The 23221-nt window shown below is 43.7% G+C and overlaps 1 protein-coding gene across 1 annotated transcript; it reads left to right on the top strand.

The window, feature by feature from the left end:
* Positions 1-1431: 1431 nt before the first annotated feature.
* Positions 1432-22898, top strand: SVOP (SV2 related protein). The gene is made up of 16 exons (XM_009990926.2): positions 1432-1493; positions 5366-5526; positions 7111-7196; positions 8293-8391; positions 10432-10503; positions 10719-10843; positions 13372-13435; positions 14690-14815; positions 15789-15917; positions 17270-17343; positions 17660-17736; positions 18866-18973; positions 20468-20579; positions 21848-21929; positions 22161-22250; positions 22692-22898. Exons 1-16 carry the CDS (start codon positions 1459-1461, stop codon positions 22896-22898), a joined length of 1647 nt encoding a protein of 548 aa, XP_009989228.1. The 5' UTR covers positions 1432-1458.
* Positions 22899-23221: the final 323 nt, after the last annotated feature.

Below are 23221 nucleotides of genomic sequence, written 5' to 3'. Positions count from 1 at the left end.
CATACCATCCTGTGAAAAATCCACAGCTGGAGGCCACAGGAGATACCTAAAATGGAGCTGATGTCTGTGTGAAGGCGTCTGGATTCCGCTCCTAGCCACAAACGCTTCACTAAACAGCTATTCTCACTGGTTTTATGGAAGCTGAAACCCTAGCTAGGTCAGCTGCAAGTCCTTTCTTATAAATATTAAAACCTGCTAGCATTTCCAGTCCTTAGTGTCACAAACTGAGTCTGTGTGGCAGCTGACCAGCTCCCATTCCCAAACTGAAGCGTGTTTGGTTTGTCATAGCTGAGCCCAAGCCTCTTGCGTCATCCGTTGTTCCCTGACCTGAATTTGTACAACTTAATTCTTCTTCCTCACTGTAGCACTTTTCACCTGTCTTCACGTGATGTTCTCTTGTTGATTTCAGGCCATTTCTCTCACTTGTCAAATATATTTTAAGTTTTAATCATGTCAATTGTCTCCTAGTCATCTTCCTAGCATATATTTCCTCTTCATTTGCTCCTGCAGGCCTTTCTCTGCAAAGGATTCTTCCGTAAACGCAGGCGTATGCACGAATAAGCTGTCTCTTCCAACTGAAGGAACAGGCCTACAGGGATGAATGGTGACAGTATCTTTTTTCAGGTAAGTGATTGAGAGTTTTTACAAACTAATCTCATTCTGCCTGCAAGGAACGCACGCTCGGAAGCCCTACCAGGGCGCTCCAAGAGATCCCATACAGGACCTGTCCTTGGCTTCCTGACGCGTTCGCTGTAATAACGTAATTTTCTGTGCAGCCCCTCACCTCACCACGCCGGCGGCGTGATCCCCGGAAGACCCTTCTCGCCGCTCCGGAGAGCGGAACCATCTCACCCGGCTTGGCTTGCCTTTCCTTAGGGATTCCTCCATCCCGTCCGCTTCGTTTTCTCCTAGTCTGTGCTACTGCTGGAGGCTGCACCCTGCCCACGGACTGGCCATCAGTGATCCCTGAGGGAACGGGGACCGGCGGTGACACGGGAGCCGAGCCCCATCCCGAGCGGGTCGCACCCCGGGAGCAGGGACGGGAAAAGGGGAGGGAGCCGCTGGCCACCAGGCTCTGCCCACCCTGCCGTGCCGTGCCGAGCCAAGCCAAGCCAAACGGAGCCGTGCTGTGCCGAGCAGAACGGAGCCGAGCCGAGCCGTGCCATGCCGAGCTGAACAGAGCCTAGCCGAACGGAGCCGAGCAGAACGGAGCCGTGCCCAGCCGTGCCCAGCCGTGCCCAGCTGTGCTGTACCAAGCTGAGCCGTGCCGTGCTGAGCCCAGCCGTGCCGTGCCAAGCCGAGCCGTGCCGTGCTGAGCCCAGCCGTGCCCAGCCGTCCCCGTGCCGCTCGGTGCGGGCTGCCAGAGCTGTCCAGCCGCCCGCGCCCGCCCGCCCGCCGCTCCAGCCGTGCCCGCCATGCGAGAGCGATGAGCGCAGCTCCTCCAGACGCAGCCCGGCAATGGAGGATGATTTATTCCAGCTGAGACAGCTGCCGTGAGTAGCGCCGACAGGGGAGCGGGGATGCGCAGGGTTTCTTCTCAATGGGCTGCAGGGATGTTGGGAATCCTGGTGATTTTTAAGGGAATTATTTCTAGGAAGCGGCTCAGGCCCCGGGAAGCAGGCCATTTTCCTTGTATAGCTGCCTGGGTTCAGCATCCTGGGGGCATGCAGGGATCTGTTTGTTATATAAATTCACTCAATTTTTAATTTTTTTTGCATGAGCTTGGTGGTGGTGCTAATAAGGAGGGTGGAATAAAGCCGTGGAAGTGCCAAAAGATTTTCTGGGAAGAAATGTTACTATTGCATTTGCAAGGTGGATTGCATCTGTAAATAACATTGTGCCGGGGAAGGCAATTCCTGGCTTCCTCCTTCATGCTGCGAACTGATTGCGGATCAGAACCCTTTTTTGCAAAGGTGTGTTTGCAGTGAGTACTTGCCAGCTGCGTGTTGTGGGGCAGCAAACCTTGCTGCACAAGATAAATGCTGTTATTTGTGAGGAACTCGTTGCTGTTGGGATGTGGTTGCTGGATCTGTGCAAAAACGGGGATAAAAGCGTTGCTGCCTTTTAACAGCAGTGTTTCCTTTTCATGAATGCAAAATGTTTCCTTTAAAAACAAGTGCATTTCTCCTAATGCTCCATTATCAGGTGCTTTGAGACACATTCCTGTTTATAAATCATTGACTCTGCAAGGCAGGGAATAAATGCTTAAAGTTGATTTTAAATATTCATGAGCTCATGTCAATGACAGAGCAAACTGTCCCATAACATTTCTAATAAGTTGGGAAAATGGACATGAACTCCAGTTATTTTCAAATACTTAGTTCGAATCCATTCAGCTTGGCAGTAAAAAGAATAGGACATGATTCAATTAGGCCATTTTTTTCCCTTTTTTTTTTAAAAAAAAAACAACAAAACAAAGCACAGAAATCTGGTCTAAAGTACCTTTCACTGTAGGTGTAATTGGACTTATTCAGTGCTGTGAGATCTTGCAAACAAATGCAGCTCTCCGAGATGTCTCAGCTCTGAAGAATTTTACAAGTATGGAACACTAAATACTCACTGTTCCTTTTTTTCTTCATTTGTGTCAGTTTGTTTCATAGGTTCCTAAGTGATAAACATATTTTTTTATTTCCTGTGATGAGGAATGTGGCCAGATAGCTCTCCACTCAGTTTGCCATTGAAGTATTTACAAAGTTCAGATCAGTCACTGCCTTTGGATAGTGTCTGGAACCATCATCTCTAAAATGGTCAGTTCTGAAAGTCTTCTTCAACAAATATTGCAAAATAAGAAACAGTAATACAGGAGTTTTGTGATCAGGTACTTTAAAGACAGGAAGGTTTTTATTGGCATGGTTATTTTGCTGTTGCAAATAAGATATAAATGGTACTTTGATATTAATTGCTCTTTGTTATAAAAAAGTCACCTCATGGGCATATAAATTTCAATATTTGTTTGCTGAGACTATGTGTCTTGTAGGTCATATGAAGATTGTATCTTCAGTGACAGTTTTAACACGAGAGTAATAATTACTTGTTTGTCCTATAGGGTCAGCAAAAGAAAATGGAAACCAAGATAGTTGTACTGAGGTTAAAAAACCAAGCAGATTAAGAGAACTTAAAATAGAATTTCTCAGTGGAACTAAAGATGAACCTGAATTCGGACGAGTTTCATTGTTTTGTTTGTCTTTTCTTACAACTAAGTGAATGATTCTCTGCATACTCCAAATCAGAATGCAAGGTAAACCCCAGTTTCACTGCAGTCAACGTAGTTTTCTTGTTCATTTCAAAGAGGCCTGGGGTTTTGTGCTCTGTTCTTGTGTTTAAGATCTTCAAACCTTATCTTAGAAAACAAAATTTGTGACTCTGTGGTTTATCTGCCAAGACATAAAGGCCAGAGAAAAGCTTTCAGTTTCCTGCTGCAGATGAAAGCATTACTGAAGTAGTACAAGGAAGACTTGCCCCATACAGATCTTGGAATATGCCCTATTTACCTGAAAAAAATCATCCCAAAACATCTCAACAGCCTGCAAAGCCGCCGTGCTAAAGAGGAGTGATAACATCACCAAATGGTCACTGTACTTCCCTCTCTCCAGGTTACTGCAAGAATATCATTAGTGAATATGTGCAGTTCCCCAGATGGGATGTGGCCAGGGAAATAATACATGTGCCAGGACTGTGAAGAGAAAAAAAAAGTGTTTTGTATCCCTCTGCTTTATGTTTCCACCACAGTGAAATCCTAAGCTGGACTGAATGGCTGGTGGTGGCCAGGACTCCTCTTGTTGTAAAAAAAACCCTGTGGGTAACTGGGATGTTCATTCCTCCATCCTCTTGTCTACCAGTGGACCAAAATCCGCTTACAGGAGTTTTGCAGGTTGCCCCCCACTTTGCCCTTGTATTAAGTATTGATTGTCTCATCAGCACTTGTAAAAGAAAATAAGAGTTGAGGTCTTGCCAGACGTGAAAAGTCTTTCAGATCACCTTTAGGAATGTCATACCTGATGTCGATTTGCTGCCGCTGCAGCTGGCAAGGATGCTGATAGTTTAGTTTTGCTGACCCCTAAACCAGAGGATTAAACTGAAGTTCAGGAGGCTCTCTGCTGATCTGTACTGTAGAATTAAAATATTCAGGCATTGGAAGTCAGAAAAGGTAGGAGCAAGGCTAATTTATTCTATTTCCAAAAAACTATTTAGCTGAAGTCCAAGAAGTTGTCAGTTGCCAAGGTGAAAAAGTTACGCTGATGTTGCAGGTAAAGTGCAGGAAGCTTGAGGGATCTGTTACATTAAATATGGTAGATCTGTTTCAAAACCTTTGTTTGGTCCCAGGAAGCTTAACTGGTGGAACGTGGACCTCCTCTGCGTACAGGAGGCGTTACACAAAATCACTCTAACCCAGATGTGAAAGTTGTGTCAATTTAGCCAAGTTCTGTTTGCATGTGTTGCTCTCTCCATGGCCTTGCTGCAGAGGTTGGACCATTACCTCTCAGCTAGTGCCAGAAATGGTGTAAAATACAGACAGCTGTGAGCATGACGCTCACCTCACAGTCGTCACCTTATGTGCCAGGACTACAGCTGGCAGGCAGGTGCCCTCTTTGATATCGACTTGAACTTCGTGGAAAAAGAAGTATCCTTTGATTCACTTTCTTATTCTGTCCCATTACCTAGGAGTTTCAAGAAACTCATAGATGAACCAAGTATTGGAAATCAAATAGTTTCTTAAATACAGGTATTTAATTAATCCCATAATAGTAAAGACTTCAGTTTAAGACAAGAGATGAAAGCAATCGTATGTGTAGTCACAGAACCATCACTGTCATGGAAAAAATCAGTCAATTCGCTGAATTATCTTATGAATTCTACTTCATTAAGTAATGTTTAAAAATCTGACAAATATCAGGAGTTCTGCTTCTCCTAAGACACAAATGACTCTTATGAAATCTATGTGGAAAATTGAATTTGGGTTCTCCCTACAAAGACAAAGCACTTAAATTCAATAGCACAGCTGTGTGTGATCCACAATAAAAGTCTGGCTACACAAAACGTGGTTATCATGAAATACGTATCATTTCATCATATTTGTATAACCTGTTTGTTTTTATAGCTTTAGATGTTTTCATGATAACATCCTTTTTGTACAAAAATGGTTGTTATATCACGGAGCAATGTAGCTCTGCAGTTTTTCCAAAGCCAGTAGCAACCAGCAGGACACCGTATCTAAAAGCAGGTACAAATAAAAGTCACAGCATTCTCTGTGAGTGTGAAATGGGGGCAGGAGGGTGGGAGAAACCAGGGCTTCCAGACCAGCCAAGCACAGCTTCGACCTGGACAAGACCCACCACAGTATTAATCCTCGTTTCTGTGTTCTCAGGGTGGTCAAGTTCCGCCGCACTGGGGAAAGCTCGAGGTCGGATGAGGATGTCGTTTCAGGAGAACACGAAATTCAGATCGAGGGTGTTCGGACAGAGCTAGAGCCCATCGAGCTGGAGGATGGAGCTGCAGTGCCTAAGGAATTTGCCAACCCAACTGATGGTGAGTTGTTTTCCTATAAGGGGAAAGGTGTGGCCTCTCCATTTCGGTCATGTTGCAACCGGGCTGAATATGATGGATTTAGAGAAGTTAACGATCCCCAGATAAAAGAAGGAAACAGTAACACAGGCAAATGATGTTATACCTGAAAATCATGATTTGGCTGCTTTGTTCTCGGAGGGATGCTTTATGTGTTTGTTTTTATATTACCAGTAACAGACACTTTTAAGGAGTTGTGTATCCAGTTGTCACCACCTGTTTTATACAGGAGGTTTGACTTAGTTTCCTTTAGAACTGACCAGTGCTCCTAGAACACGGCCAGCTTTGCTGGAGCAGTTACACGTGGCTCACCTTCAAGGCTGAGCATGAAGCCTCTGCAGTGTTCCTGTCTCCGCCGTGCCCAGAGGACAGGAGGCACGGAATGGCCGTACATCCCAGCCTCTGCTCTCTGCCCAGCAGAGAGGTGCTGGCTGCCCTGAAGGCAACACCAGTTTAGAAGATAGAAGTGTTGTTTTTGTCTTGGCACAAGGCATACTAAAATTTTGTAGGATGACAACTTTCCCAGGGACTTATTTACTAACATATTGATGCAATAGGAAGCCAGAATACCATGGAGTGAGCTCCACGAGTTTCTCAAAAGCAGTTTCTCACTGGCATCAGTGCCAGTCTGCAGATATATGTAGAATTTCAATTGGCACATGGCCCCAAAAAGTGCAAGTGATGCAGCAGCCCCGTATGCTGAGCTTCGGTGCCATCACATCAAATGCCTGGGATGAAGTCACAAACTGAGGCCTTACGACACCTCTGCTTTGTTTTATCGGTTAGGTTTTGTTTGATTTCCTTTTGGTTTGTGTTTTTGTCTTTTGCTTTGTGAGGATGTCCAGTTCTTAGCTCCATAACGCTTTTCTGTGGCTAATGTCCTTTTTAAACTGCTGGAAGTGTTAGAACTTTGAGACTTAAATTGATTTAAACAACCTGGATATCAAAATGTATTTTTATTGTGTACTTAATTTTGCACTTGAGCCAAGGAATTTGAGATATCTCAGCTTCTTCAGATAGAACAAAATACTGAGGTCGTGACAATACGCGGAAAGAACCATCAGCATTTTGAAAAAAGTATGTTTTAAGATATATGTGTCTTGGACAAATTCTTGATTCAAATAATTACAGTTTGACTCTCCATGCACTAAAATATTCTTCTGCACTTTCCATCTCTTGCTGTGTGCTGTTGAGCAGCTCATACACCTCTCACCAGTGGCAGCTGCAACTCAGTGGCTGGTGGAGTCGTTCCCAGGAGTACCAGGCTGAGCGTGTGCTGGAGTCATGGGTGCTACGCTGATTTACTTCCGTGTGAATAAAATATTCTGGGAATATTTAGAATTATTTTGGCTTTAGCACAATTCTCGAAGAACATAGATGTTTTCCTGAGTAGGAACTATATAAAAGCAAAGTAGCTCTGTCATGTATTTTAGATCTCAATAGATTACCCAGTTAATAAGTAACTGCATTCACAGAAAATACTGTCTCAAGGGATGGCTCTTCCTAGGAAAGAAATACACTTCTGCACTAGAATTGTTTTCTTTCTAGACACTTTCATGGTGGAAGATGCGGTGGAAGCCATTGGATTTGGAAAGTTCCAGTGGAAGCTCTCTGTTATTACTGGATTAGCATGGGCAAGTAATTGTTATCAAGGTTAATTGCATGATCATTGCTTAGAGAATCTCAGTAATTTCAAGTAATGTGGCCATTCTCTGTAGACAAAGTCTCCAAACAGATAATTGTACAGTAAAGAAGGAATTTTACCTGAAATTCTAAAATGACAATGGACTCAAACTTGTTATATGGAGGTAATGAATAACGGATTGATTTCTCTGTCTCTGAAGTTCTTATAAATCTTATAAATCAGGGTATAAATCAGGGAAAAATGGGAAAAATCATTTTGATTCTCTACTTCAAATCCTTGTTTCATATGGGAAGGGTGCTAGGCTGTTCCTACAGAAGCAGATCCCAGTTTTCATGCAGTGATTTTACCACACCCATCCCATTAGCTACAATCTCTGTTTTCTCTATTAGTAGTATTGTAATCTCAGCTTCAGGTGACCAGCAACTCAGTACTTCTAGTTTTAACCTTGATATCAAGAACAGAAAGACAGGCTTTGTTTTCACTTTCCTGCTCTTTCTGAAGCACTGTAGGTTACATTTACTGTGATATATTTTCGGGTAGTGCTGTCTGGAGCCCTATTGTCTACATGTAAGGTTACAATCTGCCATGGTTTAGCTCCCAAGTCAGTAGTGGAATTTGGTTTACAAGTGATCTATCAATATATTTGATACAAATCCAGAAGGAGTGTATAAGGGAGAAAGGGAGTGAGTTATAAGGTAATAAACAGTTCTGGCTGAATCTGTGTGTAAAGGATTTGAAAGCTCATCCCTGGGATACGCAATATGGATGTGAATGAACCTGGATGACTGACCAGACAGGTCTCAAAATCACCCGTTGATAACTTTTGGTTTGGCTCTTTGAATCCTCTCTGCCAGTGTCACTAAACATTTTGACAATCAGAAATGAGCTTAAAAGTGGACCTGTTGCTTTTTTTCCCTACACTGTGTTCACATACTGTACCTTGCAAACATAACTGCTTTGTTTCACCCATGGAGTGGGAATGGCACAGAGCAGAAACTGGCTTAATTTCAAGGTGTATTATTGACTGCTATGTCAATCTCGTTTTCAGGCAGTTATTTATTTTTGTTTCTTTTTTACCCTTCTAGATGGCAGATGCTATGGAAATGATGATTTTAAGTATCCTAGCTCCTCAGCTTCATTGTGAGTGGCGATTACCAAGCTGGCAGGTTGCATTGCTCACATCGGTAGGAAAAATAACTGACAGCTCCTGTATTCTGTAAGGTTTTTCCACTCGTTGTTATTCAGGCATTATGCATTATATCCCAAAGTTAAATCTGTTCATGGACTTTGCAGATTGCCTTTGGCTCAGAAGAATATAGGAGTCTTTTTTAAAAGCCAGAGCTTGAAGGAATGAAAGTCAGTGACAACTGAGGATATTTTGCAAGTTTCAGGTTCAAAGTTTCATGTGATTTCCAGGAAAATGTATGAATTGACTCAAACTCGTTCTAAAATTCAAACCATTTGATTAATTGAAAAAAAGGATTGGTAAATTTTGGCTATCTCTCTTGAAAGTCTTTCTCTCTCACCACATTTAAGCTCACTTGTACATAGACAGACTGGGAGCTGTGAGAGGGAGCAAGCACTGGCTTTTTGAGGTGGGTCATCAGTGACCTTTGCAAGCAGAGCTCTTATAATACCCCCTCTGAGTATGGTGCTATGATGTTGGAAACATGCAGTGCCTTCAGGGATAAGGAAACTGGTTTTGAGACTCAGCACGTGCCCTTGTTGTATGGCACGCGCTTTAACTTGGACATTTCTTTCTCCTTTAGCTTTTCACACTATTTGTGTTGTTGTGTAAATTGGTCAAAATGCTCAGTGGGTTTAAATCAGTTTGGATCATGTCCTTTCCTAGAGCTGAGTGCAGCCAGCCCGTCTGAAGGAGGGTCTTGTTCCTTCTTTCAGCTCAGCACAGTTTTATTCTTGCTGAGCAAATTGCAAGCAGAAGGGGTCGGTGGACATGAGACAAAGGCTTTGACAAACAGACCTGCTTCTTGCCCCACTTATTGCTTGAGTATGCACTTCTTTCTCTTACAAAATTCCTATGGTTTTAATGCACTGATGGGGGAAACATGCTTCAGTTTTGCCATTGCCTTAATCGAGCAGGATCTCATTTCTCTCTTCACCTACAGAATAAACTTTTGGTGTCACCTCTGAAAAGAGTACAAGATATTTTCTTTGACACCTCGGTCTTTTTTCAGACTTTTCTAAACTTGTAAGATCTAACTTTATCTCCATTCGAATTTGAGACAACCTGCTGGGAATGGCAATAGGAGACTGGAGGTGAGCTGGCTGAGAGGTACTCCATCAGCAGTGGGTTCCTTGAACAGCTCTGTCTTGCAGACCTCAAGCAACACTCATCAGCTTTTATTCATGAATATGTTCAGTGGAACTGGAGAACTCAGCATCTTCCAGGGCTGGACTCACAATGTGTATAATACCAGAGTGCACATTCTAGTGTCAGGCTGATTTGTCACTGGATGGATCTTTAAATTGCAAAGCTGACTTGAGGGGTGCCTGGTTGCTTCCCCTCTCCAGCCCAGGTGCTTGCTCCTGTCTCCACTGGCCTGCCCCCTCAGTAGTGCTGATGAAACTCAGTGGGGTCTTGCTGCGAAGCAGATGAAAGATTTCTTTGTGGGTTATGAAAACCCTCCAGCAAAAAAAACTCACCCCAGAAACAAGACAGTTATTTCCATTTAGTGGCAAATTGTGCTCTGCAGTCATTTCTTATAATTAATTTTCTTCCATTTATGAAAAGATCAAAAACATTCAGTACTGGGCTAATTCAGTAGTTCACAAATTAACAGGCAAGATAAGGGTGAGGTGATGACAAGCAGCCTGGCAGAGGTTCAGGTTTAGGTATGTTATGTTTAGATTCTTGACCTCGACCAAAGCAAAGCAGCTGCTGAAAATGGTCCCACCACTGGAAGAACCTCGAACATTGGCTTGAACAGTCCACTGACTCTCACCCCCCTTCCTGGGCAGTAGCAAGTTCCCTTTCAAGTGCATGGAAGTAAAGTTAGTGACTTTTGAAAAATCCCACTATGTGAATAATTATCTTTAAAAGTCCCTACTGCAAAGGAACCATACCCAGAACACCTGGACATTTTGGTCTCTTGTCAGAGCTGAAATTTTTTTCACTGTGAAGTTGTGTTCTGGTTGCTGTCATATGGAAATTGTCACTCGTCTTGTGGTTAAGGGGAGGATTTTTTTCTGTTGTTTCATAGGTGGTATTTGTGGGAATGATGTCCAGCTCCACTCTCTGGGGAAACATTTCAGACCAGTACGGGAGAAAAACAGTAAGTCTTCAGCTCCTGCTAGAATATATCCTGATGTTTCTACAGTTTGGATGTTTCTGTGTACGATGTTCACAAATGTCATAGTCCACATGTGTGAAGCAGAATTAAACAGAGCTGTAATTGACTTCCTGTGAAATAAAATGTATTTGAAGCTCTGCTTTACATTTTGTTAATTTGTGTTACAGCAAACTTTTTTCCTCATGCTTTGTTAACAGGGCCTAAAAATCAGTGTGTTATGGACACTCTATTATGGGATCCTCAGTGGTTTTGCACCAGTGTATAGCTGGATCTTGGTGCTGAGGGGCCTGGTGGGCTTTGGGATTGGAGGAGTGCCTCAGTCGTAAGTAAATATTCACAAGTTCAAATTTTCTATTTATTTTTTAAAAAATGCTAATGTCAAATCGAAGATATGCCTCTGTTCAGTTGTCCCAAACCCATTTTTCTGTAAGTATTTTGGAGCAAATATATTAAACTCTGAGAAAGCTTTGAAGATGCCTGATACATCACTGAGATGCATGAGATTTACGTGACAACGTTTTGTAGCTGTGCCTAAACACTGCGTTACCAGATTGCATTGGCAGAGCCCATAAGGGATGACATGGTTTTGTTGCAAAATAAACAGTGTTTAGAGGTAGAGCTGAGCCCTGGCTCCTGGGGTTTGTAAAACTGCAGATCGTTGTTCAGTCAGAGCCTGAACTTTCACATCTGAACCTGAGTTGGAATTCCGAAACCACACAGCCCAGACCTGCAGCGCTGAAGACTTGGCGGCTCAGACAGATTTCTAATAAGAAGGCAGCATCAGGATATTTCTCTGTTACTGTGTCATTCCATTCACTGAAGAGGAAGATCTCTAAATTTTCCACCTGGAATAAATAACTCTACTCTAGGCTTTTCATTATAAATGTACAGGGAAGAGTATAGCCATTCTCCCTCTGCGTAGTCTTTTATCCTTATTAATAATTGATATCTTGCCCCATGGAGGTGCTATTTTGGAGTAATCAGAGTATAACTTTGATTGATGGTTCATAGACTTCTTCACAAGGCAAGTCAATATCCTGTCTTTTCTGTTGCCATTCCCAGATAAAAGATTCAGAGCTGAGATGGAACATCACAGCACTATTCATTTTCTTTTACTGCTCTCCTGCCCACCTTTAGAAGCTGCGCAAAAGCGTAACGTGTGTGTAAAATAAGAAAGTCCTTAGCGTGCCGTGTCTCGATCAACGGTGAGGCAGCTTCTGCCGTGCAGTTCCAGCTGAGCACAACTGGAATGAGGCAGGAGAACAGCAAAGACAAAGCATCAGAGTTAATAATGCCTTGTGCTGCAAACTGGTATTGACCACGTTCCTCAGAGCCGCAGTGGAACAGCTACGGCACAGAGGGGCAGGTGGTGCCCAAAGGCCACGGGACTTAAGGAGAGGCAAAGAAGAGCCAGTTATGGAACTGAGAGTGGATTCCATTGCTGCTGAGTCTTTGTTCCAACTGCAGTAGTGATTCCTTTGACAGGAGTCAATACGTGTGAAGCAGGAAAAGTGGCTCCTTTCTCATATCCTTGAAGTAGGCTGTGTGACTTGGGATAGGAGTGGCTGAATTTCAGTGGAATTACGTGGGTATCTTTGTCCTTGAAGTATTGTGTTCTATAATGGGTATGAGAGAGATTTTTATGAAAGGTGCTATTGAAAAGAAAGCATCCAGCAATAATAAATGAACGGACTGTAGCAGATATCCCTCTATCTCTATGTACGTAGGAGCTGCACCTGAGAAGCTGTGGCTTCCTCTGGGAATTTTGTGTGAGATATTATCTAACACTGAGTATGACTATTCATTCACAGTGCCAACATCCAGGCTTGCAAAGATATGGAGTATTCTCTTATGAAAACAGTTCTGTACAACATTAATCAGCTTCTGTTTTCTGCTGCGATATATAGGGGACTGCTCTACATTTATTTACGTGATTTTACTTCCTTCTCTTAATCACTGATGTAGTATAATACTGTGTGCAACTTTGTACTTGGATGAACTGAGTTCTGGGAAGCTACTCAGAGATCAAGCCACCGTTTGTCCCCTTAGTAGGAGTTTTGTGGCCAACATCAAAGAAAGCCTAAGGAGTTCAGAGACGGAAGCAGGACGAGTCAATGGAATGCAAACAGAGAAGGAGCAAAGAACGACAAGTCTTACCAGAGAGTTTGAAGAAGATGAGAGAGCCTTGACTGGCCACTGGCCCTTGCGTTCATCCTCAGGAAATACTCACAGAGAAGATGTACCATTGCTCTTTGGCACAGTCATGAAACAAAGACTCTGCAGAGTTAGGTGATTTCTTTTTGAATTCCCACAATAAAAGAATGCAAATTATTTTATACCAGTAACAGAATCAGACCTTGGAAGAATTCACTTCGTGGAGAATTGAAACCTGGCAGAGCAGGCTGATGTGAAATTCTCTGAGCCACTTGTAAAGCCTTGAGGAAGTACTTTACCCAGCAAGAGTTTGTGTTGAATGCTGATGGACCACACTGAAAATAACAGGCGTAGTGCCTGTCCCAGAGCAGAGCAGAGTTGTGAAAACACATGCATCAAGAGCTGCTACACTTAGCTAACAACTACAGAGTTACAAAATCACACAAACAGAGCAAACTCTGCCCTCTATTGCAACGATGACCTAACGGGGTTTTGTTCTGCTGTGGAAAGGGGAGTCTGAACCAGTGTCCACAGCCTGGCCGGCTCTCCGGGGTAGGAAGGCTTTTGTGTTACTACTGTGGGTTTGGCAATTTTAATAAAAGGCAAACAAAATGTTCGGACCTCTCTCGTTGTGCTAACGTGGCATTTTTCTCAATATGCTAACATGACATTTTTCTCAATGTTCACTCTTTCCAGGGTAACCTTATATGCTGAATTCCTTCCAATGAAAGCCAGAGGAAAATGCATTTTATTAATCGAGGTGAGCAGCATAACTATGCTTCTGGTCCCTGGAGGGACAAATTCTGCTGTTGGTTCCGTCCATCCAGTCCTGCTGACTACAAATGTCACATCTAGCTGCAGTCACCTCTGGATTGTCCAAGTTAGTGTGGAGCTGAGGTTTCCCCCATACACGAGTGCTAACTAGCTGTGGTCCAAAAGCAGCATGATGCATTTGGGTAGTGCTCCACTCTTTCTGCTGAATCTGCCTTTTTGTAAATTAACTTGTATCCAGTGCTGCAGAAGTTACTGCTGTTAGTGCAAGAGGGGCCGTTTGGGTGTCACCTAATTCCATGGAGAAATTAATCTACAACTCAGTAATGGATAGTGGAGAACTGACTGTTCAGTAAAGGCCGGGCTAAATTCAGCTCCCCATAGTCAATCTAAATGTATCAAAGTCACAGAGAGCAGAATTTTGCCCTATAAATACTTAAAGACAAAATTCCCAGCCCGTTGACGCGTGGCTGAAGGGTCTGCAGCAGTCAGTTCAGAAGAAGCATCCTTGTGGAAAACTTCACCGAATTGAAACAGCTTCTCGATGCAAAACCAGCCTTCTCAGATGGCTGCTGGCTAGTCCTACATTCAGTTGATTAATCTTTCGTCAACAGAGTTATGTAGATTAATTACTCCTTTCTGGGTCACTTTTGTTCTGCCACAGTTTGGCTGCCTCTGAGCAACCCCGGGTTAGAAATATAATCTGAGCGTTAAATAATGAGCTAAGTGGATTCCTACTCCAAAGGAGAATGATCCTGCATGGGTAGGATATGCAAGAGGATGCCAGCCCCGTTATTTGCTGAGAAGGTATCAATTCCTTCTTTCATCTACAGGCCAAACTCTGTGTCTTTGGTAGCTTGATCTTGGTGAGGAAAACAAATGCCATCAACCTCATGGTGGTGGCTGGGAGTGGGACTCATAGATAGAGACATTAATGCCATTTTGCTTAAGAAAGTCCATGTGATGAGTCTGTTCCTTACGAGAAGCTGCCTACAGTTAAAATGAGTGTCCAGGGAAGGTCGATGCTAGGTTTTCAGAAAGGAACGTTTTAGTTTCTGCAACGTTTGAACAAATCCCCTTAAAATGTCTGGACTCTATTTCCTTACAGTGGTGCTTATTTGGAATGTCTCTGGCATTTCTCCCTCCAGCAGACCCTAGAGAGCACATCTTGGAAAGTTACAAGGAAAGAGGCCTCAAGAGCACTCTTATTCTCCTTTGTGACTGTTTCTTTTCCCTTTGGCAGGTCTTCTGGGCCATTGGGACTGTGTTTGAAGTCCTTCTAGCAGTGCTGGTGATGCCCACTCTTGGCTGGCGGTGGCTTCTCATTCTTTCTGCCCTCCCACTTTTGCTCTTCGCTGTCCTGTGTTTTGTAGGTATTCTTTCAAAGATGAATGTGTGTTCCATCAATCTACCACTTCTCTACCTCATTCTGTAACTTGGCTGAAGGAAACTGGGACAGCTTTGAGCTCTCTGTTGGTGTCTTCTTTAAAACATCTGAAATAATGACAAAAATGCCGTTGTTTCAACAGGGTGCTAGTAAAAACATTCCAGTGAGATCTGTGTTTCTGTGACTGTAATTGCTGGAGGACAATGGAATTTTGTGAAACCGAATCAGGCCTGGAAAACTCTCCAATTTAATGACTTTGTTTCAACTAAGCTCAGTGGAATCAACATTTTATTAAAAGCTGTTGCTATTTCCCTGATGACTCTTTACATTTTTAAATTATTTTTTAAAAATACTAAGTTTTATAATTACTGTCCACTTAAATAATCCACCCGAATCAGGAGTAAAATCTGCATAGTGCAGGTCAGATTCTAAAATAAGACAGATATGAGTTAAACCTGCACTTCAGTGCACTGTTAGGTAATATATTTGCCAATCACTTAGTCTTCTCAAAGATATATGTTATTTTCAGAAATACCTCCGGTCATACAGGTGCTAACATGCTTTTTTTTAAAAGGAGTTTAAAAATGCAGATCTTGGAATGCCCAGAGCATCTTGTTACCTGGATGCTTTGCCTTTCCTACTGGGAAGGTGTGATGTAAGGAACCTGCAAAAATGCCTCACATTTCTCAAGAATGAAACCAAGGTAGCAGAAGGGAAAGATTTTAGTCTGGAGTTCTGATTTTATGGTGAAAGTGGGGTTTTGCAGTTTCTTAAAGCCTTTTTGGCAGGGAGATGGTTCTCTGAATTGGTAAAGATTAGTTCTGCAGTCCTTTCTTGTGTGAGTAGTCTGCTGGAGTCGCTGAGATTTCCCACTGCAAGCCCACAAAGAAAATCCCCAGTTCCTTTATTGCTGTGTTTCTGACATCGTTGTGTGTGTGATCTGCTTTGCTCCTAGTGGCTGCCAGAAAGTGCCAGGTATGATGTATTATCTGGGAATCAAGAAAAAGCAATTGCCACTTTAAAGCGGATAGCAACAGAAAATGGAGCTCCAATGCCTTTGGGAAAATTAATTATTTCCAGACAGGTATGTACAGGTAACAGGCACATTAATAACGTGGGATACAATGAATCTTTGCTACGTTCATATATATTTTTATAAGCAAATAATCAATGTTAAATTTAATTTTGGTGTCTCAACCAGTAATAGAAAAATGAGATGATCATACATGCCTCTTTCGCAGTGAGGAACAGTTAGTTTCTCGTTTTTATTTACATGAAAATCCTGAAAGTGAAGAAGACTTTTGAAGTGGTCGTTAATGTTATTTAACCTCACTCTAAGACTCTAATAGTAAAGAAAATCAAATCTCGAAGCTGCTGAAGGGCTCAGCTCAGAATTCCCAGATCTGAACTCATGAGACGAGATGGAATTTGACTCTTCAGCTGGACCTCATTTTTAATCTCATCCTGATTTTCTGGAGTGGGAAAGCTGCAAGCTCCTTTTTGGTCCTAATGCGTGGAGTAACTCAGGCTGTTAATTGAGCTGCATGTTACTGTATGAATTGCATGGGATTTTTTTCATTTCAGCTTTATATGGGCGACTTTTCAGCACCCCTGTCAACATTCAAAGCAAAGCAGCTCTGCGTTTACAGAACAAAGAGCAGACTTTTGTAAGAAAAGAAAGTTGCACAGTTACCCAGCGAGGAAGGACAGCAGAGGGAGACGTGTAGGTTTGAACAGGAGGGAAATGGCAAAGCTAGGCAGGAGCCTGTTGGCACTGACAGCCTCTTACCAGTCAGAGGTGGAGGTTTGGTTTTCTGAGGTCTGCATCAGTGAGGATTTGAGCTCTTGTGCCTTTGGTGCAGCCACAGCCGTTTCGATGGGCTGTGCAGGAGCGCTCTCCCAGGTTTTGGGTGGTTTTGTTGCCAGGGTGGGGTGAGAAAGTGCTTTTGCTTAACCACAAGTTATGGGCTGAGCCCTCCACCCTCTCTCTGAGAACCACGTAGTTTCAAAGGGGTGTGCTTGCAGGAGGGCTGCTCGTCGTTCCTCACTGCCTTACCCTGCAGCAGAAGCCTGGAGGGACTGCTCCAATTTACGGGAGCTGGCTGTGGGCCACGAGGATCATATGCCACCTATGGATTGGCAAAGTTCTGCTCTACCTCTTTCCAGCCCTACCTTGTCCTAACAGATCCTCACCTTCCTTGGGGAGGAGTAGTGTGCCCTGTGCATGAGCTGGTTTTGATACCGTTACGCTCCTAGAGAATTCCCCTTGGCAAAGGAATTCTGTGGTTGGATCCCGGCTCCAGTGTGGCTCCTACAACCCAAAGAGCCCCCAGCTGATCCTCAGCTTATCCTGAGATGTAGTACTGTGTGTTGTATTATCCTCCATTCCAGGACCAGTGAGTGCCCTGATCATCTGACTCTGCTTGTTTCCAACAGGAAGACCGAGGGAAAATGAGGGACCTTTTTACGCCCCATTTTAGATGGACCACGTTGTTACTCTGGTTTATATGGTAAGAGGAAATATAAATGGCTCAGTGCCAGCACAATTCTAAACGGTCTTTAATGGAGGTATTTTACAGTATCACTAAAATACAGCAACTTCCTCCTCAAAAATAAACCCCAGCCTGTATTGATTTGTAATTTATGAAATCATCCAGTCGCTGGCATTCTCAATCAAATTGCCCTTTCATTTCCTAAATGCTGGTAGGAAATAGCATTCAGGTAGCACTTAGTGGGAGTCCCCACACAGTGGGTTCAGTTTTGATTCATGTTGTTTACTCCAGGTTTGACGAGCTGAGACTTCCTTTCTCATTTTCTTCCTTGCAGGTTTTCCAATGCTTTTTCATATTATGGGTTAGTTTTATTAACTACAGAGTTCTTCCAAGCAGGGGACGTCTGCAGCAGTGAGTACTAGTCCATCTTTTCCTTTTAAATATACCCTGTTAAGTGGTGGAATATCTTTTATTAGATCACCTTCTGCTCTTAGTTTGGAAATGGCTGTGGCTGCCAGCCTGAATTTTAAGGCATCCTCTTAAAGGGTTACCTGTTTGAAACCTTTTGATAGACTGTTCCTCGTCTCCTGCACAGTGCAGAGAGGTCCTGCAGTGTCTCTGAGCCCAAAATGTAAAATAGCAAGACAAACTTCAAGGGAGACCTGTTAGAAAAAGTATCTGTTCTTCTTGAGAATAAAGTGATTGAATAAATTTAAGTTTCCAGACTTGACAGGCCTAATTAGTTCTGAGATAGAGACAACTGCTGCTGCTGTGCAGCTTCCAGCTTCTCAAGATGTGAAGACCTGCTGAGAAAAAAGATAATGGTGGGAAACCATCACCCTTTTTGTTGCAGATTTTTGTGTTTAAAAAAAAAAAAGTGCTTTGACCGCATTAAGAAGAGGCTTGAAAAGTTTGATTCCCTGGGGGAGGCATGATTGTATTCAGAACACTTGTAATTAGTGAAAACCGTCTGACAGGTGGAAAATTATAGGAAGATGATGGGTGGTACTGGGAGGAGACCCAGATCCCAAGCTTGTACAACAGTCTGTTAGCTGTTTGAGAAGTCTGACTCTGGTTAGCTTCCACAAAGGAGCGTGCATCCTTTGAAAATACTTGTTTTTACAAAGACAGGGTATTATTCAGTCTTCTCAAAGTAGAGATGAAGTGTCAGTGTCCCAATTGATGTAGGGAGAAGCTGAATTGCTGATGTTAATTCTGTTCACTGTCATGAGCCCTGGACTGAAAAATGACTAAGCCTGTCCAGCTGATAAGGAGGTGGAAGTTTTCATTCCGATAGTGGTGGTTGCAGAGGTAAGACATCCTGCCACCACGATGTGGTGATTAAGATTAAGATTATAAACTGTTCAGTTTCAGCTCTGACTTCCAGGCAGAACATACCTGCTGTGCAGCAAGGTTTTTTCAGTACATCCCCTCTATTGGTTTCAGCAGTAAGATTGATAAAGGAGTAGAGGAAGGTGAGCAGGGAAGAGATTACTTAAAATATATGAAATGTTTGTTTTTTTCCTTTTTCCTCCCACAGTATCCAGCAGAAGGAAAGAAGTTAAAGCAAAGTGCAGCCTGACCTGTGAGTATCTGACAGAGGAAGACTACACTGACCTGCTCTGGACAACCCTGTCAGAATTCCCTGGTAAGTGGCAATAAGAAACACCAGTTCTTCACTGCCAGTGGCTCAGTGGGATTGGAATGGGCTCTGGTACAAGCAGTGGAATGGACTCATCTGCCTGGCCTTGTGCTAATATATTTCCCCAGCACTGGTGCTTCTTGCTTGGACTACTTGATCTATGCAGTGCACACAGTAGCTGTAGCTCTCTTCGCTGCCCATGTGATCATTACAGATAAAATCACCAGTAATTGCTTTGGGAAGCTATAATGGTCCCTCTGACTATGGATTCTCTCCAAGCAACGTATTAGGCATTCAGAGGAAGAGTAACAATTAAATCAAAGGGGCAGAGTCGCTTGAACTTTTATCTGTAAATGACTTTCCAGAACTGTTTTAAAAGGATCGTGGGTATAGCGAGTCGATGGAGAACTTGCTTCCTGCAGCTCTGTGTCCAGCCTCGGTCATGAGCTTCAGTCATTTCGGTGAAGTCCAGTGAAAGTTTGACACAGGGCAAGCGAGATCGTTAGTGTGTATTAGCCATTGTTTCTTTGGGTGTAGGAGATGATCTCTCAGTATTAATCTGTTTGAAATAATGCTGTGAAGCAGTGGTCAACTGTTCACTGTTCTAGATTATAGTTTCAGGGACAAATGCTCAAAGAGAAGCCATTGAATAGGTGAAAAATTCTAAGTCTCTGACTGGGAAATATGCATAGTCCCTAATGGGAGGGGTGTCCTGCATAACAGTCGTTCTGGGGAGGATGTCAGCGTACGGTGGACGGAAAAGAGAATATATACTCTTGGGCTGATGCTGTAGCTGAAAGGACAAATCTGATCTAAGGCAGGAGTAAGAAATACTAACAGGGAAATCTCTGAATATGACACTGGCAACTCTGATCCTTGGATAACCCCCACACTTGCTGTACATCTGCTTTTAAAAGGATTTGGCTAAGTTGCGTAAGAGAGAATCCTTAACATCGTGAGGCTTACGGAGCTTGAGCTGTTTCCTTTGTGAAAGAGCAGGTGAGAAATAATTTGATGGCAGCGTATAAATGACACAATGGAAAGAAAATACCAAGTTCTAAAGAGCCCTAAATCTGACAGCAGGAAGATTAGTGGGGAGCAGTGGTCAGAAGTCGAACAGAAGATGTTCCAGTGAGGCAAGGCAGGCGTTTTTAGCATTCCTGTCGGTAGCCAGTGCAATAATCGGGGGTTAACAGGTGTCAGAGTTGGTTGCCCACTCCTCCATCGGCGTGTAGCCCCTGAGGGTGTGGGCATGTGGACGTGTGGACCAGTGGGGCTGTGAGCATGGAGCAAGGCTCACCAGCTGGGACACAGAGCTGCTGTTTTCATGTGGCACCGATGGCTGGGGCAATCCGTTCTACACTCCCTCTGCCAGCCAAGCATTTTAAAGAAAGAGGCCACAAAATTTCCAGTCTAAATAACCCAGCCTGTGTTAAAAGCCAGCTGCTGCAGCATCCACCTTTGCTGAATTCCCACCAGTCAACTTGTCTCCTTCCACAGGTGTGTTAGTCACACTATGGATTATTGATCGGATAGGCCGCAAGAAAACCATGGCCCTGTCCTTTTTTGTCTTCTCCTTTTGCAGTCTTCTGCTGTTTCTCTGCGTTGGAAGGTAAGTAACACACGGTGAACAACTGGTATATCCAATTCATCCGTGTTCTGTCTTGATTATGGCAGGAGAGCTGGAAGTGGTGGTTTAAAAAGCCATGAGATGGTCGTGCTCAGCTGCGGAAAGAGTTAAGGATGGTGTTAGGTTTTCTCACCAGAGTTTGGAAGGAAACTAAAAGAAGCAGGAGAGGAGAAATCCTTCGCTATAATCTTGTGGACAAAGCAATCCAAAGGGGAAAATAAGAGCTTATGTCTGAGTAGGAGGTAACCATTGGACAATTTTTAAACCAAACCTGATGCCACGAGCCTCGGTAGCGGGTTCGTGTACTGCTCTCTGCTGTTCATGACGACGTTTGCCCAGGCTGCCTGTACCAGGGCAGTGCTTCACAGCCAAGCCCAGACTCTGCCTCCCGTTCGGCTGCTCTGGCTGGTTCACTTGTCGTGGGCTCTCAGTGGCCCAAGTGCTGCGGCACAATTGGGTGAGAAGCAATAGGCACAGCCTGGCACAACCTCGAGGTTGCACAGTGTGGCTGGTGGAGCTCGGTGCTGGCAGTGCAGGTACACGGGGCACGACTTTCCAGAGAACTCGGGTTCACTTTTTTGTGTTGTTCAGTATCTGTCCTTCATGCAGATTTTCCAAAGAACAGGTCAGTTGGCAGCTGTGCCCGTGAATCTTAACAGTACCAGATTTCCAGCTGAGCTCTGAGCATCTGCCTCTGACTGCATCTGGCCTTCGTGCCACCTGCACGTGGCAACGTCTGTGCCTTGAGGCTGACAACCAGGGCAGTGACCCAACAGCCAGAGGAGAGCGCTCTGGATTTAAACCTTTTCAGGCAAAAACCTCATAGTACAGAAACCTTGCAATAAGAAACCTTGCAAAGTTGCAAATATCCAGGTGGTAGGTAGGTTCACGTCTTTTAACAGGAAAGCGACACTCGTTTCCTTCTCATGTGTGCCCTTTTTTTGTTAGCACCGTTCATAACGTGGAATATATTTTTCTTATTTAGACAAGTTTAGGCATTCGCTGCGTATTTCGATAGGTCACAGCTGCCAGTTAGAATGAATACACTTAGAAAACTGATGGGATTGTGGGAATGCAGATTGTTTGGCATCCTTGTTATATTAAAGGTCCAGAAAAAATACAAAGGGTTCATTAAAAAACAAAAGAAATCGTTCTAACAAATTTAGCATTTTTATTGCACTTGCCTCCAAGTTAAACAAACTGGTTGTACAGAACAATCCCAAACACTGCTCTCCTTTTTATTCTCACAGAAATGTTCTTACTGTGCTGCTCTTCATTGCAAGAGCTTTTATTTCAGGAGGATTTCAGGCTGCTTATGTTTACACTCCTGAGGTAAGGAGGTTGTTTTCGTAATGAGGATATTTAAGGGGAGTGAGAACATGGTGGGAAATTCATTTTTATGACCTCTTCACAACGGACCTCACCCCGGATATGAGTTGATGATCTCATTGTCATTGTCTAACAGAACTTGCTCTAGTACCACTTAGTAATTTCCATTGATTCAGGAGACTGGAGGGAAGAGAACTTCCCACTAGCCTTAATGGGCTGATGCTTTGTTCACAGGTTTATCCGACAGCCACACGTGCTTTGGGCCTGGGAACGTGCAGTGGAATGGCCAGAGTGGGAGCCCTCATAACCCCGTTCATTGCACAGGTAAAACCCTTCTCCTTCTGAGACCAAAGGCACGGGAAGGTGATGGAGAACCACCTGCTGCAAGGGCCAACCAAGGGCAATCTGTGTGGGATGTGCTGAAGGAGGGTGGTTGTTGCCTGTTCCTTGAGGAGACTTCAGGCTCGTTTCTGAGTTTACCTCTTGCTCCAGAGATCCATGTGTTGGGGGCTGGGTAGAAAATCTGTGATCTGCTCAAGTCCTGTCTCATACACAAGGGCAGCAGCACCTCGTGGCACTTGTAATCCGGGCTGGTTTGTCACTGGTCAGTAGCGACGTCTTATCATTGAGGAAAGAACGTGCACCCAGTGCACGTTCAACATTTTTCCAGTATTGTAACTAAAATTCCTACTGCTACTTTCGTATTTCTTTCTGTGATAAGGCTCAGGGATACTTTTTTTGTATTTTCTGCCTTTTTTTCTGCAGGTGATGTTGGAATCTTCAGTCTATTTAACGCTGGTGGTGTACAGTGGATGTTGCTTGCTGGCCGCCGTGGCTTCCTGCTTCTTGCCCATTGAAACAAAAGGTCGTGGCTTACAGGAGTCCAGCCACAAAGAATGGGGACAGGAGATGGTTGGGAGAGGATCTCATTCCCCAGGGGTCACCAGGTCAAACTCTGGATCACAGGAATGATGGGACGTGAAAACCTGCTGAAAGAATGAGTGATAAAAACCCAACCCTGAAGCCTAGGAAGCTGACCATACCGTCACTGCCAACGTCATGTGTCAAACTGCAGGAACTTTTGGGTTGAACCTAAGCAAATAGTGTCTCTGCTGCTCTTCGCTCACACTCATAAAAACTTTACTTCTGTATTGAGAGGCGTGTGATCCAGATATCATTTGAAGTTTTAGCAGGAAGGGTTTTTCTTAAGTCTATTGTGCTTGCATGGTCAGCTATTCAGCTTAAAATGTCCCGTGTCAAGCAAATGGCTAACTGAATGCCACTCAGTATAAGCT

The sequence above is a fragment of the Tauraco erythrolophus genome, chromosome 19 (genome assembly GCF_009769465.1).
Source record: "Tauraco erythrolophus isolate bTauEry1 chromosome 19, bTauEry1.pri, whole genome shotgun sequence".
In the NCBI taxonomy this organism is placed as follows: domain Eukaryota; kingdom Metazoa; phylum Chordata; class Aves; order Musophagiformes; family Musophagidae; genus Tauraco; species Tauraco erythrolophus.
Note: the sequence above shows the minus strand (reverse complement) of the source record. Positions and strands in the feature narration are given on the sequence as shown.

Excerpts from the sequence above, each read along its gene's own strand:
- SVOP (XM_009990926.2), top strand. The coding sequence starts at position 1,459 with ATGGAGGATGATTTATTCCAGCTGAGACAGCTGCC. Across the intron at positions 10,504-10,718 it reads ACCAGTACGGGAGAAAAACA|GGCCTAAAAATCAGTGTGTT; the intron begins GTAAGTCTTCAG and ends CTTTGTTAACAG. Across the intron at positions 17,737-18,865 it reads AGCAGGGGACGTCTGCAGCA|TATCCAGCAGAAGGAAAGAA; the intron begins GTGAGTACTAGT and ends TTCCTCCCACAG.